This window comes from Pinus tabuliformis, chromosome 2_2 (genome assembly GCF_031772625.1).
Source record: "Pinus tabuliformis cultivar Carrire ecotype Pingquan chromosome 2_2, CPIR1, whole genome shotgun sequence".
Lineage (NCBI taxonomy): Eukaryota > Viridiplantae > Streptophyta > Pinopsida > Pinales > Pinaceae > Pinus > Pinus tabuliformis.
The window spans coordinates 957,580,399-957,607,110 of NC_142300.1; the positions used below are offsets into that span (position 1 = coordinate 957,580,399).

At 38.1% G+C, this 26,712-nt stretch overlaps 1 protein-coding gene across 4 annotated transcripts in view; it reads right to left on the minus strand.

Moving 5' to 3' along the window:
* The window catches only part of LOC149196394 (uncharacterized), a 491,550-nt gene that overhangs the window by 316,397 nt on the left and 148,441 nt on the right, over nt 1-26,712 (minus strand). For all 4 annotated transcript variants that reach the window (XM_089405541.1, XM_089405540.1, XM_089405539.1 and 1 more), the window contains 4 exons: nt 14,024-14,325; nt 13,721-13,804; nt 13,101-13,574; nt 12,241-12,823 (listed from right to left, as the gene is read on the minus strand). In XM_089405541.1, coding sequence (XP_089261667.1) covers nt 12,241-12,823; nt 13,101-13,574; nt 13,721-13,804; nt 14,024-14,325 — 1,443 coding nt within the window. The remainder of the gene's footprint in view (nt 1-12,240; nt 12,824-13,100; nt 13,575-13,720; nt 13,805-14,023; nt 14,326-26,712) is intronic.

The following is a 26,712-nucleotide window of genomic DNA, read 5'->3' on the forward strand; positions in this document are numbered from 1 at the left end:
TTTAATTAAAATATTAAAACTAAAAATCTAAACTAAGCAAAATTTAAAATTGGAATTTTTTTTTATATATTTATAAAATCTAAAAAAATTGAAACAATTTAAACCTAAGATCAAAGCTTAAAAAAAAAAATGAAATTTAAACTAAAAAATTTAATTCCTAAATTAAAATCTAAGTTAAAACCTATTCTAAAGTCAAAAATAAAAATTTTAATCCTAAACAAAAGACCCTTTATTATCTATATATATATATATATATAAAATTAATAAAAATAAATAAAAGAAAGAAACTATTGAATAAATCTAAAATTAAACATTTTATAAAATTTAAATCATAACTAAATAAAGCAAAATAAACCTAAATCTAAACCTTAGCTTAAATAATGTACATCATACGGTTAAAAATCAAAACAATGAATGAAATAAAATGTTGAACATTAAGAAAATCGTGACCCTAGCTCAGCATAAGACGGAAAAGACTGAACGCTTCAGAAAAAAATTTCAGATGAGGGCACAGGTAACGGAGATGCGTTTGACAGGCCTACGGGTCGATCTAGAGCGCGCTGATAAAATTTGGATTACAGAGATACGCACACACCATACGCCTCTCACGCTGTCACTGCCTGTCGAAATATCGTTCATGCGTTGAAACAGGACCACGATTTTTCTGGGCACTGATATTACCCTGCAGCGTTTTATTAAACCTAGGCTTGCCATCACAAAACCTGCAGACAACAAAAGTCCCGCCTGAAATTTCAACCATTCTCTGCTTTTACCATACATACGTCTCTAGCCAGTGTTCGATCCATGCATCTCTTCACCGACGAGTTCTCACTGAAGCTATCTGCAATTATTTCGGTGTCCAGTTCTACGATTTACAGCTGAAGCTCTCTGTCATTTTCATCCCCGGGCCAGCATAAGTCTGCACGCCGCTGTATCTATGCGTCCTCTGTCCGCCGTCAAAGAAGATACTCAAGCAAACTGCACGTTAGAGCAGCAAGGACGTGGGTATTGCACTGCCAGTCCACATCGTTGTCCTGCCATCAGCTCCAGCTCAAGCAACGTGTATTGAGGGGCGTATGTCTGCCATCGAGAAGATTTTATGCGGTTTGTGTTACTCTGAAACCTTCCTTTGCCTGCACACGAAGAGCCATTCCCAGTTTTACACGACCGCATTTTGGTTTCGAATTTTTCAGGTATGCGGTATATCGTTCTTGGGCCCTCAGCTGAGCGTTTGTCTTATGTTTTAATCGCATTATAGTTTAGAGCTTCAGCTAATTTGAGTTTTCTTTTTTTTGTTGTTATATAGCTAGACTTTAGATTTTTATCTAGGTTTTGATTTCATTTAGTTATAAATTCAAATCTTATGAAAGGGGTTAAGAGTAGGTTAGAAATAGTTAGATTTCGATTTTGTTTTAATTAGTTTTTTTTAAATTTAGAGTTTTTTAAATTTTCATTTTTTATAATATAAAAAAATATAAAAAGATTTATATAAACAAAAAAAAAATTAGGCTTAAATTTTATTTTTATACATTTAAGTTTTAGATTAACTTTTAGATTTCATTTTTTAGGTTTTGTTTAATATTTAAATCAAAAAAAAAAAAAAAAAAAATTAAAGAAATTATAAAAAATATTGTGGGATATTTTTCCCAGTTTCAGTCTTAGCTCGGGAATTACCTATGTTTCATCTTTTATGCTGAGGTTGAAAATTTTAACGTGGGAATTGGTGTTTAATCTGATTCAAATTTTCATCTGATGGTTAATTGCATGAATGTGGTCTCTTGTTATTATTATTCAAAGCACTTTATCTTTCGAAATCTTAATTTGTTGGAGTATCACTAAGTCGTTAAACATTTTTCTCATTTGATGATAAATGATTACTCCTAATAAGATCATATTTTTGCAGCATATGGTAATTAATCGTTTAAACATTAACTCCACAAGGCACTGGTCTTTTAACTTCTAAATCCTTTTAGTGCTTATCATATCGTGTCTCCCAACCAACTGGTCGACAGTTGGTTTTCAATCATTGTATAGGGTCTACCCCCCTTAGCCGCGGGAGACAGGCTTAAACGGAGGGATCGGGGATCAGAGTGACAGCCCCCGGTCTGAGCGTTGTCGTGTCAATCTGCGCGATAACAGGACCAAATACCACGGACCAAAACTTAGTTTTCCAACATGTACGCATCTTTCCTTCTGTGAAAGTGCATGTGTACATTATACGCTACTTTTGGTCTTATAACCCGCGTGTGTACGCACCTTTGTCACGGTGAACCTGCGTATACCTCTTTCTGATCATTAATTCTTTGCTATTGACCTGCTGTACTATGATCTGTCATCTGAGTGAGTTGCCATCAAGGACAAAACTTGTATCATACCTGTGTCATAATGCCAACAAAATCTCTCAGTTTCCAGTTTGCTATTTTTACGCAATATTTTTATGATGAAACTTATAGTTGTGATTTTATTTGTTGTTTGTCGCACTGTTGATAATATCGGCGATATATCGGCGATATTCGGAAATATCGCGATATTTTCGGCAAAACGATATATCGCCGAGAAAATATCGCGATATTTTCTGTTTTGAAAATATCGGCAAATATCGGCAAATATCGGAAAATATCGGCAAAATATCGCGATATTTTGAAAATATCGGCTATATTTAAAAATTTGAAAAAAATATTTTTTATGCTTGCCGATATTTGCCGATATTTTTGCCGATATTGCCGATAAGATATTTTCTGGACCCTCGCCGATATTTTCCCGATACCGATATTATCAACACTGGTTTGTCGTAGCAAATAAACTACATAATTAAATTTATAGTTAGAAGAATAATTTACATTTATTGCAATAGATGAAATTTTCCCAATGGCTCTCTATGCCTCACCTATGGATGCCAATATGCTCCTCTGAAGGACTTGAGCCCCTGTTAAGTTGCCCAAGCCATCAAGAAACCACCTATCAATTACACACAATATCTAGTGCTAGCATCTACATAATCAACTACATTTAATCATTTTGATGCTTCAAACAAGGCTCCCTTTCTAAAATTAAGGCCTTGAACTCGTTATAGTGTTACCTTCCTAGGTAGGAATGGCAAATAGACCACTCTATTAGGTGTTTCTAACCCCTAAGGGGAAATCACATGTCCTTGGTCCACCCTTCAATCGATAGGTGTCGTGAATAATGATGGCACAGAGGGGAGAAGACTTCATGGCCAAGTGTCATGGTCAAAGGAAACAAGTATGGTGGGCTCCTCATCCTAAGCGTATAGATGTGGAGAGGGAGCAATCATGGATGCATAAGTTACCAACTTGGCCTTTGTTTTTACACCAGTCTTGTGCACCTACTTTTTATCACATACAGCTACGGGAGCCCTTAACGAAGTAGCAAAATGACGGGTGTCTGTTGGAGCGAGGTGTGATGGAGCAACAGTGGCAAAGCTAGAGTGCCAAAATTTGAAACAACGCACTGGATGTTGTAGCAATGCGAGAGGCACAAGGCAGTTTGCACCAGAGGGTCAGCACAAATTAGTAGCAAAGGTAGCTTCAGCATCACGAGGCATCCATACTGACTAGCATGTTAGTTTTTGGATCAAGTTTTAGTTACTTACTTCTCAGTAACTGAGTTGTAGTGCAATAGTTAGCAGTGGCAGTGTTATGGGCAGTATGAGGCAACATTTTGAGAGGGAGTTGTAGTACAGATGTGTTTAGTCAATTTAGTGTCCTAAATTGCTTGCATAAATTATCAATTGAGGTTTGTAAACTGATGAAGTGTGGTGCACTATACGAGCTTAGTTAAGCTTTCTCTTACTTCGTAGTTTTGTATTTTATGTTTGTTTTTGGGGGTTTCTGTTCTTTGATGTCTAAGAATGTACAACCTGAAACTATAAGAAAATTTAAGTGGATCTAATGAATTTTAAAGGAAAGGAAATGCTCCTAAGTTAATCTAATTTCCTAAAAATGGACCAAGAACTGTTGGCTAGTTAGAACCTAATAAAAAAACAGAGCATCTATCTTATCTTATCATTAGTCCTAATCCATGGATCTAATTCTTAAAACCAAGAGTGAAATTGATGTAGAAAGTAACTCAGTAATTGCATTCATTTAAACATTCAACCATTCAATTTTGGAATATGATTAAATCAATCTCCTTGAAATGATTTTTTGGAATATCAGTGATGCAACTAAGTAAGGACCTGAAAGCAAAAAAAAAGGGTAAAAGCATGTAAAACTAACAATGTACTGAGTAAATTCAATCACTGTATGAATTAGATATTTAACCATTTAAGTTAGGATCATCATCATTTTGAAATGGCTTTTGAAAACATCCATTAACACAGTTAATTGACAATTCTGTTCTAAGAGAATGAATGACAAAACAGTAAGAAAACTAAGCAACTGTGTATTCTTATTACTTCAATCTTAATTCAGTTTGGAAACAAAGTCATTTTTTCCACAAAATATCTTAGAAGAACAAGGCTACACAGTTGTGATTTTATCCTTACACTATTGGTTAAAAACTGAAATGAAATATCATTCTAAATTAGAAAACAGATTTGTTGAAAACAGAGTAATAGAAATTAAATTGAAAACAACAAATGAAAAACCTCCTTCAGTGCAAGGGCCCTCTGCAACTGATGTGGTTGGAATGCTAGCTAGTTAAGGATGCACTTTAAACCATCATTGACAACACGAAGTTTGTATTATGAACAAAACGAAGTCTGAATACAAAGTATCAGCAAAAATCCTGAACTTAACATAACTCCTTCTAACTTCTAACTACTTCTTGGTTCCATGCAACCAATATTTATAGGAAAATAACATACCTATTTATGAGATAAACTTGCTATAGGTGGCTAATTCGAATTAAATCTAACATGACTGCTTATGAGAAAAACTTGCTACAGGTGGCTTAATTCGAATTGTAATAGGATTGTTTAAACTTCTGATCAGCTACAGGTGGCTAGATCAAATTAAATCTTCAATAGCATTGTTAGACTCTTGATTAGTGACGAAAGAGCAAATCAAGAGTCCTACTGCTTCTAGATAATGTATTTTGACCAGTGTTGTGAAAATCGCGATAAAATGAAAAAATCGAGATTTTTTCCCTTTGCCGATAAAATCGCGATAATTAAACGAAAAAATCGCCGGATTTTTTTTTTGCCGATTTTTATTGAAAAAATCATGATTTTATGAAAAAATCGCGATAAAAACGAAAAAAACGCAATAAAACTTAACAAATTGCCGGGGGTCGCGACAACATAGTTTTATAAGGTTTTTTTGGGTTTTTTCATGCAATTTTTTTTTAAAGAAACAAATAATTTTTGAGTGGGGCAACTTAATGATCAAGTCTAGGCCCTAGTATGGATATGCTATTCATGGTAATGTTAAATTCTTAAAGTAAAAGTGACATTCTCCTTAATCTTCATTTGCATCCTTTAAATTTTTAACATTACCATGAAATGACTAAGGATGTTTGAGAGTGGTTCTAGCCTCATTGGATTTCATATGAAGAAAGTAGAATTTTAGATTTCATTTAAAATCCAGCAAACTTATCAGTTTTTGAGGATTTCAGGATTGGGAGATTGTAATGTTTCCAGGTGACACCACCTGCCCGGGCTACCACTGCCACCAATAGAGGACGTGGTCTACCTCCTATAGCTCCTACTTCTAGTTCTTCAGCTTCTAGAGCACATCAGACTCCATTGCCATCTCCACCAGCACAGGCACCAGCATCTACATCTAGAGGGAAAGGGAAAGTTGTGGCATTTCCTCGCAAGAGGGGCAAAGGAAATCAATAGGATTAGACTTTCATTTTATTGTATACGACATTATGACATGATGAGATACATTATCATATTTTTTGTTGATATTTTGAGGTTGAGTTGGGACTCAGGAGTCAGGACTTACTATTCAGGACATGATTCAATGTTATGTGTGATTTTAGCGCTAGAAATGATATTAAACATCTTATATATTAGTTTTTTTATCATATTTATGTGTCAATGTATTTATTTTATGTTGTAGATGGTTTAGATATTAAAAAAATTGAAACAAAAAATGAATATTTTTGTACCAAACGATTTTTTCCCAATTTTTTCCCAATAATTCCGATTTTTTTCGATTTGTTCCCCGCGCTGATTTAATCCCGATCACGATTTTCACAACATTGATTTTGACTCCATCTTTGACCATGACCTTAGGCTTGCTTTTCCGTCGATTTGGACCGAGTGAATAGGATAGAATCCATGTGGAGATGATTCTAGAAATGCCCATGTGGCCCAGTTCTTCATTTGACACCTAGAACTTGCCAAACCATTAGAGTAGCTACAAAATCCACAGTTCGCTGCAGAATAGGCTGCGTTCTGTAGCTAATTTGCAAAAATCAATTCAAATAGCAAGAACATGAAAATATAATATGTTGATCATTTTAATGCTTTCCCTATGACAAAACCTAGCATTTATCATTGATTGGGTTTGTAGTCTTATGAGAAAGTGAGAGAAAAAGGTGAGAAAAAAATGTCAAGGAGAGGGTAATTCTGTGGTTCAACAAGATGTAGCAATGACAGTGGCAGAGTCATGGGTAGCAATACAGGAAGCAGCAGTGCAATGGATGAAGGGCATCAGGCCAAGCATCAGTAGCACAGAGGACCGATGCAGTGGATCAGTGTAATGCTTCTATGGGGAAGTATTGCTAGAGCACATTCCTCACTAAGAGGGAGTGTTAATTATGGGTAGCATCAGATGTGCTCTAGCTCCAAAATTTTGTGGAGGGGCTAGAACACATGAGATATCCAAGACTCGTAAATCGTTTGAAGAAACTCCACCCGGATGAGGAGTTATTATAATAATTAATATTTTTAATGGGTTCCTAAGTCTAAACTTAGGAAAGTAAAAATATTAATGGTTATTAATAAGAATATGGGTGAGAAATTTCTAAATGACGAGGATCAAGACTGTTTTAATCTTAGTCATTGATTAGGGACTTAATCTCAGTCATTGATTCATCAACGGGAAAAGTATAAGAGGAGGCTTCAGGGTCAGTTGGAGATACACTTGAGAGATCCATTAGTTTGATTTTTCTAGGGCGAAGTTTGCTGGGAAAATCGAACAAGTGATTTGTTGCAGTGAGTGGCAATTCAGCAGAGGGACTTCAGTCCAAGGCCAAGAATACATAGCATAGAGGCAGAGAAACACCAAGAGAGCTCTAATGCAGTGACGCAGTTTCGCAATGACATAGTGACGCAAAGGGAGAGCTCTGACGAAGTGACGCAGAGGGAGTGCTCTAACGCAGTGTCTCAATGACGCAACTCCAGCGCAGAGCTTGGAGCAACCATCGTTACCCAGGACTGGGAACAGCGCAGTGACCTGTGGGGTTTGTTCATCTGTCTCTAGATAGAGGTACTTCTGCCAAGTTTATTCTCTGTTGGGCAAGCCGGATTTGGCACCCTAGTTGTATTCAGAAATCTGCTTAATAATACAAACCCTCTATATGCTGCATCGGTTTTCCCGAATTGGGTTTTTCCAAGGACGTTTATCCAAAAATAATGGTGTCCCTTGTGTATTTGTCTCGTTATATTTCAGTTCAATTCCGTATGTATGTGTAGTCTACAATAGTGTTTTCATCGTTGTTTAAGAAATTAAATAAACTTGTTGAATGTAAAAACAAGTAGGAGATGATAAACCAGTGATTGCAGTAGGATTTCTGATAGTTAGATTCAGAAATTTTCACACCAACTCCTTTAGAATCAACACAGGATTGATCAAATTGTGGAGTTGGATGAAACTAGAAGGAAAGCTTTTGATCTGAGTTGTTGAAATCAAGTGAAAATTAAGAGGTTAGGGGGGCATGTTACTTTATGGGATTGCAGAAATGAAAAGCCGGGAAAACACGGGAAATTTGATAGTTTATGTCTGTGTCCATATATTATCAGAGGATAGGCAAGGTAGAATTCCTTCCATTTGAGTACACTTGATGGGGATCCACTTGACTTACCAGCAAATGGCCAAATGCTCAAATTGCTCTTGCCTCACATGTTGTCATGCTCGATGCCAAGCAATCTACTTCTATACAGCTTAATGCTACAAAATTTTGCTTCCTGTTGTACCAAGAGACAACCCCTGATTCAATGTTGAAGCAACGCCCTGAAGTGCTTTTCCAGTCCACTACATTACTTTCCCAGTCTGCATTAGTGTAGCCCATCAACCTGATACCATCACCTCAAGTATATTTCAACCCATACTCAATTGTACCTCGTAGATATCGTAGCACATGTTTTGGTACTATCCAATGCGCTCTCTTTGATTCCACTATGAACTGACTAAGAGTGTTGACTACAAAGAAAATATCTGGCCTTGTGTTGACTAGGTACATGAGAGAGCCAATAAGTTGTTTATATAAGATGGGGTCCTTTGTCTCCTACTTTGATGCATCAATGTCCCTCTAATTGGTTATCATGGATGTAGACATGGTTATACAGTCCAACATCCTGAATTTCTTCAAGATCTCCAAATGTATCTCCCTAGACCAAGGAAGATTGCTCCATCTATTTGCCACACCTCGAGTCCTAGAAAATAGTGCATTAACCCCAAGTCTTTCATCTCGAACTTTGCTGCTAAGTCCCTCTTGTAGTCTTCTATGAGCCTCGGTGACCCAATCAAGAATAGATCATCCACAAACAAAACAAGAATGAGTGGTTCACCTCCAACCATAAGATAGTAGAGGTTTGAATCTACCCCACACTTCACAAATCCCATCTCTTGCAAGTAGTTGTCAATACGAATCATACAACACCCTGGGAGCATGCTTGAGCCCGTATAGTGCTCTCTTTAACCTGCTTACATGGGTTTCCCTCCAATGCATCTCAAAACCCTTTGGTTGTTCGATATACACCTCCTCTTCTATGACTTCGTTCAATAATGTTGTCTTGACATCCATTTGATGAATTTGCCATCCCACCTATGCCACAAGTGAGTTCAACAACCTAATGGAAGTGTACCTGGCCACAAGAGAAAACGTTTCCTCATAATCTATTCCCTCTTTCTCAGAGAAACCCTTAGCCATGAACCTAGCTTTGAATTTTTCTCTGCTGCAATTTGCAGCATGCTTGATCTTATAGATCTAATGAAAACCAACCACTGCTCTCTCTAACTGTCTAGGAACCACCTCCCAAACACATTTTGCATGATGGAGTTTTGCTTCACCATAGCATCTAGCCACACCTGGTGTTGTGGAACCTCTTCATAGTGGGAAGGCTCACTGTCAATTAACTAACTCATCAACACCTTGTAACCTAAATATCACTTTGGTGGTCTCTTATCCCAGGTGCTTGATCTAGGATCCCCCACAAACTCTTTTGCATCCCTCAATGTCCGAATCACCTCGTGGTTCCTCCTCCCAACTGTAGAGGGTGGAGCTTCAAGCTCCTCATCATGCTCCTGCTCCGTATTCTATGAACTCTCCTATGCACCAGTACCTATACTAGTCATTGTACTTGTACTTGTTCCATGCACCTAAGATTGTTGCCCAACCCTTGGAGCTTTTGCTTGCTGACTCTAATCAACCACTGGCAACTCGTGAGATCTCCTGAAGGCTTTCTCCTCCTTAAACTTAAACAACTTGTCTCACCATGATCTTCTGAGTTCCTACAATATAGATCCTATATGTCTTGGATGTTTCGTTGTAACCAATGAAATACCCCTTCTCTAGAGTTGAATCCAACTTGGTGTGCTTCTCAAGTGGAACGTGACAATAAGCGATACTGCCAAAAAACCTGCAATGACACTTTTGGCTTCTCCCTATAAATTCCTCCTTGAGTGTCATCTTTCCCAACACCTTATGGGGGACCCTATTCTAAATGTAAATTGTTGTGCTACACGCCTCTGCCCAAAGATATCCAACCATGTCCTGATCATATACCATGGCCCTCGCTAGTCCAACTATGGTTTTGTTCGTTCATTCTGCAACCCCATTATGTTGCAGGTTGTATGGAACTGTCCACTCTTTCTTGATTCCCTCCTTGGCACATAACTCCTTGAAGAATTTCTCTATATACTCACCCCCATTATCTTATTTCTTGTTGAGTTCTCCACAAGAGCCTTAAACTCTTGGAAGCAACTAAAGACTTCGTCTCTTATCTTCAAGAAGCAAATCCAGGCCTTCCTAGAGAAATCATCAATGACAGTCACAAAATATTTGTAACCCTTGAAAGACTTTGTATACAATGGACCACAAATATCAGTGTATCAGCTGTAAAACACCCATGGTTATACTCACTCCTTGGAAATGTTGCTTTTGAAAACTTAAGCACGCACCCTCTGCATACGTCATCATGTTCTCTACTCACTTTTGGAATACCTGTCATCATCTCTCTGAGCAACTTAAGCGCTCCATGATGTATATGGCCCATCCTCCTATGCCATATCTCTTTTATTGTCGCTGCTAACCAATGCCCTTGGAGCGTCTAATTGTAACTTGTACAACTCGTTGCTTTCTCACCCCAATCTCCTTTGCTGACATCCAATCCTAGTGTTTCAAATACCTAAAACAAAACCTCAGATGATTTTTATAATGCGTTGACTTGTGACCTTAGCCTAACAATGGTGGTGATAAACGCTACAAAAAAAATTATGTACCCTTTTTGACATGCAGGGTGACAATTCCAACGTCATTGGACTTCATATGAAGAAAGTCAAATTTTAGATCCCACTCAAAATCCAATAGACTTTACAATTTTTAGGATTTCAGCATTGGGAAGATTGCAATGTTTCCATTGGATTTTGTCTTGTAGGAGAGTACAAATTATCGTTTAATCAAGATCACTAACCCCTCTCTGTACATTGATGTTAGTGGCATTGATAGTTGAACTCCTCTATCATGACCCTTGTAAAAATGTACCCATCACTCAAACAAAATCTCGATTTGACATGTTAAGCTTTTTCTATCTTATTTTAATGCTTAGAGGGTGAAATTGATGATGAGGATCCCAATATAGGCAATGACTTTTTATTATATGTAAGTATTTGTTGTAGCATGATTTTCTTTTCTTGACAATAGAGGCTATCTATAGCTTCTCCGTCAATGTATTTTTGGTTCAAATATGTATTGCACTAAGTGCTATTTTCGTTACATGCACTCTTACATGCTATATAAATGAGAACTTTTGCATACTTGTGTATAAATGGTTTGGATTCATATATATATATATTGAATATTTTATGTATTTTTTCGTCAACCAATTTCTTTTCGGGTTCCTAGCTCAACAGGGTCAATTGGTTCAATGACCCGTTCGGCTCTGATAACATTGTTTTATACAGCTCATGAGTATCACATCATTTATATTAGCAACTCAATCATTGGCATTTATATCAAGCATTCATTTAATTGCAATCATAAACAACCTGTGAGACACCATTTATAACATTTTTCACATCAATACAGAAGCAGAGCCAACATAAGAGGCAAATACACCCAGGATAAGAATATAAGCATCAGCATGGTTTTGCACACTATCAACAATATTTTGGTACATTCACCTTAGACAAGTAATAAGGAGTGCATAAATAAACTGCAGTACTCTATCATTATTACTCTACATCAAAGCAAATTGGTAGGCCTTTGCAAGTAGGGTATTCTTATAAATAACCATAGTCACATACCCCAGCATATTGTAGTTTATTTATTCATAAACACTAAAATATATTACAAGATTATAACAACAGTCACAATCTACTTTCCAAGTGTAGTACCAGATTCCAGAATCAGGGTTTAGCCTAAAATTGGAGACATGCAAACCTAAAGCAGTTGGTGAAAAATGAATCACACAAGAGACCTAGTGTACATGGTCAACAAAATTCAACACACTAAACAAGCTAGCAAATTAAGTTACTAGCTTGTACAGGCATTCTAGTATATCTTATGAAGGCAGGGAGGTACAATTTAAAGAGAAAGAGTCTAAGGCAGAAAGGAATTTAAAGGTTGCAGAACATACTCAAAACACTTATTGCTTTAGAGATGGGAAGCAAAATTATGCTATTGCTTAGTTCAAGATGGATCAGCAAATTCTGTACAAATGGTCAATGTGGCAAGTCTTAACTTACTAATTTTACAATGTATAACATATCCTAACAGATTATATGGCTTCTGACAAGATAATATGTATTAATTTTTAAAAAGATACACAAACAAGTTACAGAAACCTGCATCCCATAAACAATTAGTCACAAATGGAGACTCTACCTGCAAATGCAATTCTGTTGTCTGAGCTCTGAGCAAATCCCATAGCTTGTTCTTCAGAGAGTAATGGCAATTGCTGCCCTGTCATTGATTCCAACCAAGGTACAACCATCTTTCCAGCAACATTTGGTACTAAGATTTGTATCATTCTTTCAACAGTGGGATTCTTACACTTATCATTGATCTGCCCATTTGAACACAAGGATAAAACAAGTAAAATAGCATCAAGAACAATCTTGTGTAGTGTAATACAGCGCAAACTCTGTGCATCTTGATTATCATTTTGAGGCACCACAAGAGTTACAAGAGATGATTCAATGCCAGCAACATCTTCATCATTTAATGGACTAGAGGTCCCAACTATCAAAGCTTCACACAGAGAGTCAAGAATAAGCTTTATCATAAAGGTGTGCCACCCAACAGCTGAAGATGATGGGCGAATCATGTATGAATCATTATCCCTTAAAAGCAAGAAAGCTGCAAAGTCCTTCCGCTGCACAAGCAGCCTTGCAATGACACAAGCTGCTGAAAGATGGGAAGGAAGGGGAGGAGAATGCTTCTCAAGGAACTTCAAATATGAACTTACCTGCACAATATAATATAAGTTAAAGAAAATACAGCAAGAAACTTCACTTACTAACATGAATGTAAACCACACATAAAATTTAAATAATATACAAACAGTAATGACACTGGAACATGCAACAAGAAGGAAAGTATCTGATTGTTTTATTGTATTGACAAATAAATGAAACCATTAAAACTACCCCCAGAACACAATATCTCTAAGTATGCAAATATATGTAAATATTGAGATTCTGAAATTATCTCATTCACATTGTACAGTAAAACATTAGTCTTACCACTTCAAATGATGTTTCAACTTGAACAGCAGTTCGAATAGCAGGTAGAAGACTACTGAGGATCGAATTTGGAAGGGCCTCTGTTCCATCTAACCATCCAAGTTCATAATCATCTGTAACTGAAAAGGTTCTTTTGATACTAATGTGTTTCTCCTTTCTTGCTGAGTTACAACTGTTGAAGAAAGTATTTGATTCAACAAAGAGATTTTGACCACCTTCTCCATGCAGTGATACCTCTTCCGAGGAGGAAAACAAGGTATCGAAGATACGCGCTAAGCAATAACGAGCCTGGGAACGAATAAGGCTGCAATTGTCTCCAAGCTTACATGAAAAGTATTGTATAACAACCTCTGCTTCTTTTTCACAACCCTTCCCACTAACCACATTGCAAAGTATGAAATAAAGTTGTCTTGTGTCTACAAAATGTTCCCCTGCACAAGCTGTTAACCCCTCCTGCAGCCATAAAAGCTCACACTGCAACATCCAAGTACAGTGCAGCACATAATGAATCAGTTGGATTAGTGACAATTAGTACTGTCACAAGAGAAGCACTAATGGATCAAATGAATAGTAACAATTTGCAGGCAGTGACATATGAAAATAAAGAATAGATTGCATACCTGCCACAACAGAGGTAAGACACACACAAGTTCAGGCTCTTGAGGCAGAATCCTCCGGAGCCATGGCCAGGCCCTCTGTAATGTCTGTAACAAATTATGAAGACAAATTAAAATAATGTGAAAGATAGAAAATTCAAACGGTTCACCTTTAAGCTCAGAAGAAACAAGGTAAAAGAAGTTATTGTAACTCTGGATAACAGATCAGAACTACGATATATTCCACCAGTATAACAGCACAGGCCCCAGGACAACAACTTGATACACAATAATAACTATGATGTGTACAAGGATATATAATGTAACCTGCAAACCAGTAATCTCAGCAAAAAAATCTGGAGACCTGCATTTGCGTAACCCATGACCAAGTTCATATATTTCATCAGCTTGTTTTAACTCTTCAATTATTGATTGTGGCAGCCTCCAAAGTGTTCCTGACTCATTGATAAGTGTTACATTCCCTTTCCACATAGTAGTGTTCAGTAAAATATCCACAGAAGCAGTCATACTAGAATTCCTGCTATGTAATAGAGTTGATGATATCAATTCTTCTTCCTTAGCATCACAAATCATTGCCTCTGATTCTGGTTCAACTGCATTCATCTTTCCTGCAGTTTCATCACTGTGATTGTCAATCTACACTATTTGTACTTCGAGTATGTTCATCATAAACTTAATTTCACTAAAACAAATCTCACAATATATAGAATTTAATTCATATCTCCATTTGAACACTGAAACTTTGTAAAGATTTTACTAAATATGTACTTTGCATCCTTCATCAATACAACTGATGAATCTTGGTTATCTTTCCAGAATGTTGCAGTTTTCACAAAGAGTAATAAAAAAGTAGTTCGTTTTCTTCCATATTCAAATATTAAACATATTATTACATGAAGTACAACTGCATTTCAAAATTCAATATCACTAGATAAGAAAATAAGGTGCAACAATTTTGGCAGGATTATATTACAAAGTCCTTTGAGGTATTGTCCTCTTTATCTTACATAAGAGGCATGATTTGAGCACTTCTCTCATCCATTCCACTAAAAACTGCTAGCATACCATTTTTTCCTACCAATTCGACCTCCCACCTGACCTAGACCCCCATTCCATATTCTCCTATGCAGCCATTCTCTACAATATGTTTAGACAACCCTTGATCCAAGTCACCTCCAAGACAAGCTGCAGGTGGGCAGATTGGATAGCGTTGACCAGTGTGGAGGCTTTTTTGACTGCGGATTAGGTTGGGCAGCCTCTCCTAGGCAGGCCACATTTCTGTTCAGCCTTTTTGACCAGGTTTGACCACTCTTTGACCAGCGTTGACTGTGAAAGAGCTGCCGCAGGTTTGACCAGACTTTGACTGCAGTTTGACTGGGTATTTTGGACTGATTTGGGCTGCCTGTAATTGCTGTAGGAGGCCGAGTTGACTGAGGTTGACTTAAGGTCAATTCCAACCTGTTTGACCAGCCTTGACTTTGCTGGTTAGGGTTTTGTTGTTGCTGTCATAAAATTACAGATTTGTGTAATTGTACTCTCTCTCTTCTGAATTATTGAAGAATATAAGAAGAATTGATCAAGGATTTCCCCGCATTGGGGTTTGTCCCTGGCTGCTGCCACATCTTGTGTCTTCTTGTCTTGGTTTGTCTTCTACTGTCTACATTTATGTTCTATCTGCATTTTACTATCATGTTGATGTGATTGCTATTCTAGATATTGATATTGGGCTAATAAGAAAATTTGAAGTAAATTGCTCTTAAGCATAGAACATACCATAATTTAACATGGTATCGGAGCTGAGGTGAAGACAAAGCCCAAGCAAGAGTGAAAGAGCAATCACCAAAAGACAAAAGGAAAGGACAAAAGGCTCAAAGGGTTCCTCATCCCACTTCCCGGCCGAAGACAAGCTCCGTAAGAAGTTTGACTATCGCAGATGGAAGATGTCTCTTGATCTGACATTGGAAGAGGAAGAAGTGTTGGACTATGTGAGGGGTAAAATTCTGAAGCCTCCATCAAATGCACCGGCTACAACAAAGAACAAGTACACTAAGGGTGAAGTCAAAGTGAAGAAGATTATCCGAGATTCAATTGACAAGCGTCTAGTGGCCTACATTTCCTAGTTGAACACCTCCAAGGAGATCTACGACAGATTGGTAAGCTTGTTTAAAGTTAGTGATGCAAATCAAGTTTTGTTCCTCAAAAATAAGTTGAAGGATATTAAGAAGGGCAAGGACGAGGATATTCAATCCTACTTCTTAAGGATCACTAAGATCAAAAATGATCTTCTATCGATTGGAGAAGTCATTCCTAACAGGGAACTAAATATCACTACCTTTGGAGGGCTCCCATCCGAATGATAAATATTTAGAACTCTTCTCAATAATGATCAAATTTCAGGGTTTGAAGAATTGATGTCGAAATGCATTCAAGAAGAGACAAGGATGGTGGAGCAAGAAATGCCTTCAAACAAAGGCAACCCCACTTCTTTCTCCTCTCATGCCAAAAGGAGAAATAATTTTGGGTCTAAAGGTCATTTCAAAGGAAAGCCCGGATCGAAGGGTGGAAGGAAAGGAAGATGCTTTGTTTGCAATAAATTTGGCCACTATGCGAGGGAGTGTCCAAATAGAAAGGACACGTCACATGATGATGATCAAAATCACTCCAAGGGCAACTTCAACAACAATCAAAGGAATGGCAGGTTCAATGGCAAAGGAAAGAGGAATGCGGGAAATCAAGGAAATGGTCAACCCTCCAAGAAAGCAAGGAACTCCAGGTATGAATCAAATGTTGTTAATAATAAGCAAGATGAGTATTATCTGATATCGGCCCTCTCCACTACCTCTCCTCCGGACTCGTTGGGCAATTGGCTTATTGATAGTGGTGCCTCAAGGCACTTCACTAGTTACAAGGAAGCTCTCTCTAATCTGATAGAGAAGGAGACAAACTTGGAGATTATCCTTGGAGAAAATTCCACCTATCCCATAAAGGGTGTAGGGAATGATACCTTTCAATTGAATCAAGGTAACACAGTCCACTGGCAAGAAGTCTTATATGTACCTGATCTCAAGAAGAACCTAGTGTCCATTTTGGCAATGGAAGACAAAGGCTACAAGGTGGCATTCATTGATGGAAAGGTAAGTGTTTGGAAAAAGAATTTTAAAGATACTTTCACTCTTAGGTTCCGGGTTGACTCTTTATATCAAGTTGGAGGAAGTCCGTTGAGGGTCATGTCTTGTGACACATCTCTACAGTCTGAACTATGGCACCGGAGGTTTGCCCAACTTCATTATAAGGCTCTACCCAATGTGAGACAGATGGTGACAGGGATGCCCGAGTTCAAAGTAGAGCATGAAGGTGTATGTCCAGGATGTGTCGAAGGAAAGCTCAAAAGGAGACCATTCCCCTTAAACCATAGCAAGACCTCAGACATTTTGCAGTTGGTTCACTCCGACATATCTGGTATGATGCCCATGAACTCTTAGGGAGGATATTTATACTATCTCACTTTTACAGATGATTATTCTCGCAAGAATTGGATCTACTTCTTGAAAAATAAGGATGAAGTGTTCACCTGGTTCTGACACTTCAAAGCTTTGATCGAAAATCAAACCAAGAAGAGAATCAAGATTTTAAGGACTGATAATGGGACCAAGTATGGATCCAATGAGCTCCATGACTTTTGCAAAGAAGCTGTCATTAAGAGGGAGACCACAACACCATGCATTCCTAAGCATAATGGTGTGGCTGAAAGAAATAATCGTACCATTGTGGAAGTTGTTCGTGCCATGCTCAATGATCAAAGGCTTCTAAAGTTTCTATGGACCGAAGCTGCGAATACCGCCGTATATGTTCAAAACTGATGCCCACATCAAGTATTGGATTCCAAGACTCCCGAAGAAATGTTCACTGGTAAGAAACCCGATGTCTCTCATTTTAGAATTTTTGGAAGTCCCATATACTTTCATGTGCCGAAAGAGAAAAGAAGCAAATTGGGTGCATCTGAAAAGAAAGGAATCTTTGTGGGTTATAGCGAAAATTCTAAAGGCTATAGAATTTATGTGGCTGGTCAAAGGGAAGTCGAAATAAGTCATGATGTCACCTTTGACGAAGATATGGCTCTTAGCAAGGTTGAAGAAACAATGTTGGATGTTGAAGAACCTATGGATCCTATTGATCCTCCTCCTCAAGAGCCCTCCTCCTCTAGGAAGAGGCCCTCATGGCTTAGGGGGACTCTTGAAGATGTCGAAAGACATATTGCACCCAGAGGGACTTTCCATGAAAGCAAGAAGCCAACCAAGTATCAAGGATACTTGACCACTATGAGAAACCATCATTCAAAATGAGCCTACATAGTTCAAAGAAGCTGTGAAGCATCAAGTATGGAAGGATGCTATGAATGAAGAACACGAATCCATCATGAAGAATGATGTTTGGGATGTGATTCCTAGACCCCAAGACAAATCAATCGTCACCTCGAAATGGCTTTACAAAATCTGGCATGGAGCTAATGGGAGTGCTAAAAAGTACAAGGCTCGCTTTGTTGCTCGAGGATTCTCTCAAAAGGAAGGTGTGGATTATGATGAGATATTTGCACCTGTTGCCCAATACACCACCATCCGCTCAATCATAGCCCTTGCTGCTTCGCAAGGATGGAACCTACATCAAATGGATGTCAAGACCGCGTTCTTGCATGGTTCAATTAAAGTGGAAGTCTATGTGGAACAAACCGAGGGGTTTGAGAAGTGAAAACTTCTTTGATACGCAGAGAGAGAGAGAGAGAGAGAGAGAGATTTATCTATTTATTAATAATTAATTGATCGATGACGATTGTTTACAATGGGGGTTCCTGGCTTATATACTGCCATGGGCACCCTTTGGGGAAAGGGCATGATCTTATGATCATGCCCTTTCGTCTAATTAACCTAAAATTAAATAATAAACCTAAAATTTAAATAATAAATAATCTTTACATAACATTGCCTTCCTCTCGAAAGAATGCTTTGTCCATAAAGCATACGTAACGACGAATGTTGTTGACAAAATGATTCATTCTCCCAGGAAGCGTCTTCTTCGGGTAAGTCCTTCCACTTGATCAGATATTCCTTGATTGTACGATGTTGAAGCTTTCTTTCTCTAGTAGATAAAATACCTTCTGGTTCTAGAATGACCCTTCCCTCATCATCCAAAGATGGAAGCGTTGTTTGCGCTGATTAATTGTTGCCTAGTGCCCTTTTAAGGCAGGATACATGGAAGACGTTGTGAACACGACTTGTCTCTAGAAGGCTTAAACCATACGCAACTTGTCTCTAGAAGGCTTAAAGGTCCATAGAACTTTGGTGCCAATTTGTTTTCTCCTTTTTGTTTTAAGGATAATTGTTTGTATGGTTGGAACTTGACAAACACCCATTCTCCAACTTCAAACTCTCTTTCGGTTCTATTTCGGTCTACTTGTTGCTTCATACGATTCCTTGCATTATTCAAGTTTTCTTTTAATATTTGGACGATTTTTTGGGTTTCTTCTAGTTGATCTTTAACAACAGGTAGATTTTTCTAGACAACAGCTAGATCCTTCCATTTTGGGGGTTCATACCCATATAAAGCTTGAAATGGCATACATTTTGCTGACGTATGATAAGTAGAATTATACCACCACTCAGCGAGATGTAACCATTGAGCCCACTTATTTTGTTTTTCTGTAGCGTAGCAACGTAGGTAGGCCTCCAAACATTTATTGACAACCTCTGTTTGGCCCTCTGTTTGAGGGTGATAAGCGGAACTCATATTTAGATAGGTTCCTATGTGGTTGAACAACTCCTTCCAGAAATTACCCTTGAATTTGGCATCTCTATCACTCACAATGACTTTTGGAAAACCGTGTAACTTATATATATTTTTGCAAAATATTTCAGCGATTTCTTTTGCTGAGTATGATTTCTTTATTGCCATAAAGTGAGCATATTTGGTGAGTCTGTCGACTACTATGAAAATCTTGTCCTTGCCTTCAGATACTGGTAATCCTTCGATAAAGTCCATCGAAATTTCTTCCCATTTCTGATTTGGAATGTTTAAAGGGTGAAGTAATCCCGGTGTCGTAATATTTTCACTTTTATTCCTTTGACATGTGTCACATTCTGCTACATACTTCTAAATATCGTGACTCATTCCCTTCCAAAAGAAAGATTGACGTGCATTGTAGTATGTCTTAAAGAATCCTACATGTCCAGCTGACGGTGAGTCACGTGACTCCTTGAGTATCTTAAATTTAAACTTGGAATTTGTATTTAGATAGATTCTTCCCTTGTACCATAGGATATCATTCTTCCGCTCAAATTTTGAGTTGTTGGGAAGGTTATGGATTATTGCCGTTATTTCTAGATCCTTGGCATACTCACTTCGAATTTCGTTAAGCCATTTAGGAACAACAACCGAAATTGCAAGTAGTGTTGGTTCTTCATCTTTCCTGGATAGGGCATCTGCTACTACATTGTCTTTTCCTCTTTTATGTAGTATTTCCAAGTCAAAGGCAGCAATTTTTTCAATCCATTTTTGTTGTTCTTCGGAAAGTGTTTTTTGTTGGAGGAGGTGCTGGAGACTATTGTGGTATGTTCGAATGGAAAACTTCCCAAAAGATATTGCCTCCACTTAGCTAGTGCGCGCATAATAGCAAGCATCTCTCTGTTGTATGTGGATTTGAGGCGTTCTCTTTTGTTGAGTTTCCTACTTTCAAAAGCTATTGGGCCCTTGTTGTATTAATACTACACCTATACCGAATCCGGAAGCATCACACTCAATGATAAATGGTTTAGAAAAATCTGGTGTTGCTAATACGGGCACATTAGACATAATTTCCTTTATTTTTTCAAAACACCTTCCTGCTTCCTCATCCAATAGAAACGAATTCTTCTTTAAAAGATTTGTCAGAGGTGCAATTATATGTGCATAATTTTTAACAAACCTTCGATAATATCGAATCAAACCTAAGAACCCTCTTAGCTTGGATATATTGACAGGTTTGGTCCATTCTTTTATAGCTTTGATTTTATTAGGGTCCACCTTTACGCCTTCATGGGATATAATGTGTCCAAGGTATTCTACTTCTTCCTTTCCGAAGGTGCATTTGGATTTTTTTGCATAAAATTGATGTTCTTTTAGTAGTGTAAGAACTTTGTCCAGATGTTGCAAGTGCTCTTTCCAAGTTTTACTGTAAATTAGAATATCGTCAAAGAATACTAATACAAACTTCCTAAGATGTGGACAAAATAATTCGTTCATAGTTGCTTGAAACGTTGCTGGTGCATTGGTTAATCCAAACGGCATTACTTTAAATTCATAGTGACCTTCGTGTGTTTGGAATGTCGTTTTTGGTATGTCTTCCAATCTGATTCTAATTTGATAGTAGCCTGATCTTAAGTCCAATTTTGAGAAGTACCTTGCGCCATGTAGCTCATCCAACATTTCATCGATAAAGGGAATTGGGAACTTGTTTTTTATTGTTATTTTGTTTAATCCTCTATAATCAATGCATAGCCTGAATGAACCATCCTTCTTCCTTACCAATACCACTGGAGCAACGTAAGGACTTTTACTTTTCGAGACGATCCCACACTTTAAAAGGTCTTGGATTAATCTCTCAATTTCCGTTTTTTGGTGATGTGGATATCGGTATGGCTTGATGTTGATGGGGTCTAACCCTGCCTTGACTTCTATTGTATGCTCAATTTCCCTATTAAGTGGCATCTTCATAGGTAGGTCTTGAAATAGTTTTTCATGTTTTTGAATTAGATCTTGTATCTCTGGTGACTCTTCATTGATCATATTTGCAGATAACATTTCTAATTGGTGACATTGTACTACATAAGCAGGTGCTCCTTTTCGAATCATCTTCATCATCTGAAATGATGATACAAGTTGATTTTCTGGTGCTTGCAAACCGTGTAATTTGCACCTCTGACACCCCCCCATTTGAATTTTATGAATTGTACTTGATGGTTGGCGGCATAAGTACCTAAAGTTCGTAGCCATTGGATACCTAAGACCACATCTACTCCTCCTAATGGTACAGTGAAGAATGAAGATTCTAAATTAAAGTCTTGAATCTGCAATTTGACCTTATGGCATTTTCCCACTTTTTCAATCTTCTTACCGTCAGCTACCATCACCTTCATGTTTGGTAAGGGAAATGAAAAAATATTGAGTCTCTTTGCCACGGTTGCATCTAAAAAATTGTGGGTGCTGCCAAAGTCAATGAGAACCACTATGTTGTTCTTCTTTATATGTCCTTTCAACTTTAACGTCTGAGGTTGTGATATACCTGTCATAGCTGATAGCGACACTTGCGGAATACTTTCGTCATCTAATTCTGGTGAGAATTCTGGGGCATCTTCTGTTTCTTCTATGTCAAAATCTTCACTGTTTGAATCATTAGTTGCTTCACAATTATATAGGTTCTTTGGTTCTTTTCCTTTAGCACATCTATGTTTGGGGTCCCACTTCTCACCACAGCGTTTGCATTTACCTTCTTTTATCCTTTGCATTTCCACATTAGATTTTTCATCTTCACGACGATGTGGTGGAACATATCTTGTACTATTTGAGTCCACATACTAGGGTATTCTTCGTCTTGAATATGTTTTTTCCGATTTTGACCAAAATATTTGTTCGAATTTCTTTTCGGACGTTTTTGCTTTTTGTCTTGCTACTTTTATTGATGTAATGTCATGCATCTCAAATTCTACTTGTAAATGGGTTTTAAGTCCCGAGACGTATGATTGAATTAGACGAGACTCTGATAACCCAGGTACTCGTGTTACTAAGGTCTCCCATTCTTGAGTGTATTCATCCACACTTCCTTTTTGTCGTAATTTGATGAGTTTTGAAAAGAACTCTTCTTCCTTTACACCTTGGAATCTTATATCTTAAATTTTCTCCAACTAATGATGTGTGTTGTCTTCTTCCACCACATATACCAATTATATGCTTCCCCTTCCATTTTCATGAATGCTTGCCTGAGCTTTTCGTCATCATCATTGATGTCATATATCTCAAAGTATTCTTCTGCTTTATTTATCCATGCAACATTGTTTTTTCGTTTCCATCGAATTTAGGCATCTCGACTTTTGCCCTTCACTGGTATGTCGCTAATGGTTGAGCGAAAAAGGGGTGTTGATTGGTAAAGGTATCCCAGAGTTGCTTATTTGTAAGAGTCGCGTTACTCATTTCTTGGTGGGGTGTCGCTGATTTTTTTGGGGATTCAGCTTTTCCTTGAGAGTCTGTTGATTTCGTTGAATCTGATGAGTTGTGCTCTTGATTTTATTCAACTTCTCGTAGTAGTTGTGCGGGTGTAAGATTCATCTTTTTACACACAAGGTTCAGCAATGTTAAGGTCTCTTTTTGACTCATGTCTGATTGGACATGGTGATGCTCCATCCGTATTTCTATTCAATTTGTCGTATCCTGAAGCCTCTTGATATCGTCAGCCTACCCCTTAAACTTGTTCTGGAAATCAGCTAATTTTTTATTGACCTCATCGATGTTGATATTCATCTTATTCTCCGCGTCAACCAATATTTTATTGAAATCAGCCAATGTCATTGTCGACATTGAGCGAGTTTGTGGAGGCATGTATTTATCTGCCAGCTTAAATTTTTTTTTAAATAATTAAATTAAATTAATTAATTTAATTATATGACATATAAAATATATATATATATATATATTAATGTATAGTTTACAAACTATAATATATGCATATATAAATAAATTATATATAATATATATAATTATTTAATATAATTTAGATATATATATATATATATATATAATGAAATGAATGGACGAATTTAAATGAAATGCACAACCCAAAAGTCAATGGCTACATTGGTTGGGGCAGACGTGGGCAGATAACACGGCGAAAAGTGTGCGAACAGCGTGGGCACAGCGTCGCAGGGAGATGCGGGTGGCCTGGATGGTCAACGGACGGAATGGCTAGACAGAGCCGTAGTCAGAGAGAATCAACGTGGTTCGACGGACAGCAGAACGACGTTGGGAATGGATGCGGTGAGCAGTGCACGGACGAGGTGGATGGAAAGATGTGGGGAATTGGTGGTGATAAACAGCTTCAAGCGACCAAGGACAACGAAGCAGAATGGTAACGAGTGGAATGGTGACAGGAACGTGAGTGACGCAGCGATAGATGTGACCAAGGATTGTTGGGCTCCGATACCAGATGAAGTGAAAACTTCTATGATACACAGGGATATATATATATATATATATATATATATATATATAGTTTATAGTGGGGGTTCCTGGCTTATATACCGCCATGGGCACCCTTTGGAGAAAGGGCATGATCTTATGATCGTGCCCTTTCGTCTAATTAACCTAAAATTAAATGATAAATCTAAAATTTAAATAATAAATCATTTTTACATAACAGTTTGAGATTCATAATCGGGAATCTCATGTATGCAGGTTGAAGAAAGCCCTTTGTGGGTTGAAGCAAACACCCGGAGCTTGGTATGAGAGGATCGATAGCTATTCGATGAAGTTGGGATTCACTAGGAGTGAAGCTGATCTGAACCTTTACTTTAAGGTTCAAGATGATAAGCCTCTCATATTGGTGTTGTATGTTGACGGCGTCTTTTTGACAGGTGCAGACCCTCTCATTCACAAATGCAAGAGGGAGTTGTCTTCTGAATTTGAGATGAAGGACCTAGGACTGATGCATTACTTCCTAGGGTTGGAGGTCTCGCAAAAGACAGGAAAAATTTTCCTATCTCAAGTAAAATACGTGGTGAAGATATTGGAAATATTTGGTATGGTGGACTGCAAGCCCGTGAGTATCCCAATGGAGCTTAACTTCAAGAAGTTATGCGATAGTATTGCAAGACCTGTATGGGGAAATGCTTATGAGTATTGTCAACTCATAGGAGCAATGATGTTGTTGGTGAAATCCCGTCCGGATATATGTTTTGCAGTCAACACGTTGAGCCAATATATGGTTTAGGCTCATCACTCACATTGGATTGGTGCCAAGAATCTTCAGAGATATCTTTGAGGCACAATCACTCATTGACTGAGTTACATTGTCGAAGATGTGAGGTTGTATGGTTATTCCAATGTTGATTGGGTGGGCAGTGTGGTGGACCGAAAGAGCACTTCCAGATGTTGTTTCTCTTTGGATTCTGCTTCGATATCCTAGATGAGCAGGAAGCAAAAGTCGGTGGCGTTGAGCACCATTGAGGTCGAATACATTACTGCAACTATGGCCTCCTATGAAGTTGTTGGTTGCGAAAGTTCTTTAGTGAGTTGTTTGGACATACGTTGGATACTAACATGATCCTCTGTGACAACCAGAGTGGGATTTGTTTACCAGAGAATCTCGTATTTAATGATCGCTCCAAGCACATCGATATCAGGTACCACTTTATCCAGGATATGGTACAACGAGGAGCAATAAGACTCCATATTGGGACTGATGAGCAGGTCGTCAACATTCTGACAAACCTTGGGAAAGATCAAATTCTTGACTTTCCGAGAATGACTAGGAGTCGTGGAGAGGCCCTCTTATGAGGGTCATGTATGACATATACAATGCGCTCTGGGAGCTCCAAGGGACTTGGGGTACTTCTTGGAGTGATGAGCAACCATAGGGTGAGTGGTTCAACCTTCCCTAGTGGTTTGTTGTGTACAAGGTGAGTGGTTCAACGTTCCCCTGTGATACCCCATGGCGACACGTAGGCAACATGAGTGGTTCATCATTCTCCTGCTGAGACATCTTACCGATGCAATCTGGGACTCATGGGAAGTACTCTCATCTGGCCAATGAGTAGGGAAATAAGGATAGGGACCATAGTACTACCGATGGACGCATCGTGTAACTACCATACTCCCTATGCTATGATGATATTGATCTGGGATAAATTAGAACTGACTCCGGGTCAATAAGAGTGGCATCAAACACTCTCTTTATTTGGAACTGATTTCGAATCAATAAGAGTGGTATGACACACTCTCTTCATTGGGACTGACTTCGGGTCGGTAAGAGTGTTATTAGACACTCTCTCTTACATGGGACTGACTTTGGGTCAGTAGAGGGTGGTAAGATACATTCTCGATCACTTCTTCTTCTTCATAGTTCAGTAGAGCAGTGCATTGATGGCAAAGATAGTACCGATAGACAAATGGATTAGTAGATGGAGTTCTCCCTAGTTGAGAGGGAGTGTTAAAATTGAAAACTAGTGGCCAAACTCCATGTGGGTCACCTTATTTATGGCAGTTGATATTTTTCTTGGATTCCTCTCACCGAGACGTTTGGGATTGATCTAATGATCATCTGATTCCAACACGTATTCATGAGATATGAATCTATTTGTATTCTTGAAAATTTGTCAAGGTCGGCCAGCAAGCAAAACAGTGATTTTTGCCCCCAACTTATCCTCAACATTTCATATAAAAGGAAGAGACCTTGTGGCATTATTCCATTCATCTCATCATACATTCTTCTCTCTCTCCTACGCATTACAGGAGCATCTCTCTCTCACACGTGGCTGAAAGGAGGACAGAATTCTGGTTAGGGCAGCGTTGACTTGGGTTGACCTAGCTACAAGTGGGCAAATTGGATAGCGTTGACCAGCATGGAGGCTTTCTTGACTACGGATTAGGTTGGGCAACCTCTCCTAGGCAGGCCGCATTTCTATTCATCCTTTTTGACAAAGTTTGACCACTCTTTGACCAACGTTGACTGTCAAAGAGTTGTCGCAGGTTTGACCAGACTTTGACTGCAGTTTGACTAGGTATTTTGGACTATTTTGGGCTGCCTATACTTGTTGTTGGAGGCCGAGTTGACCGAGGTTGACTTAAGGTCAATTCTGACATGTTTGACAAACTTTGACTTTGGTGTTTAGGGTTTTGTTGCTACTGTCATAAAATTACAAATTTGTGTAATTGTATTATCTCTCTCTGTTGAAATATTGAAGAATATAAGAAGAATT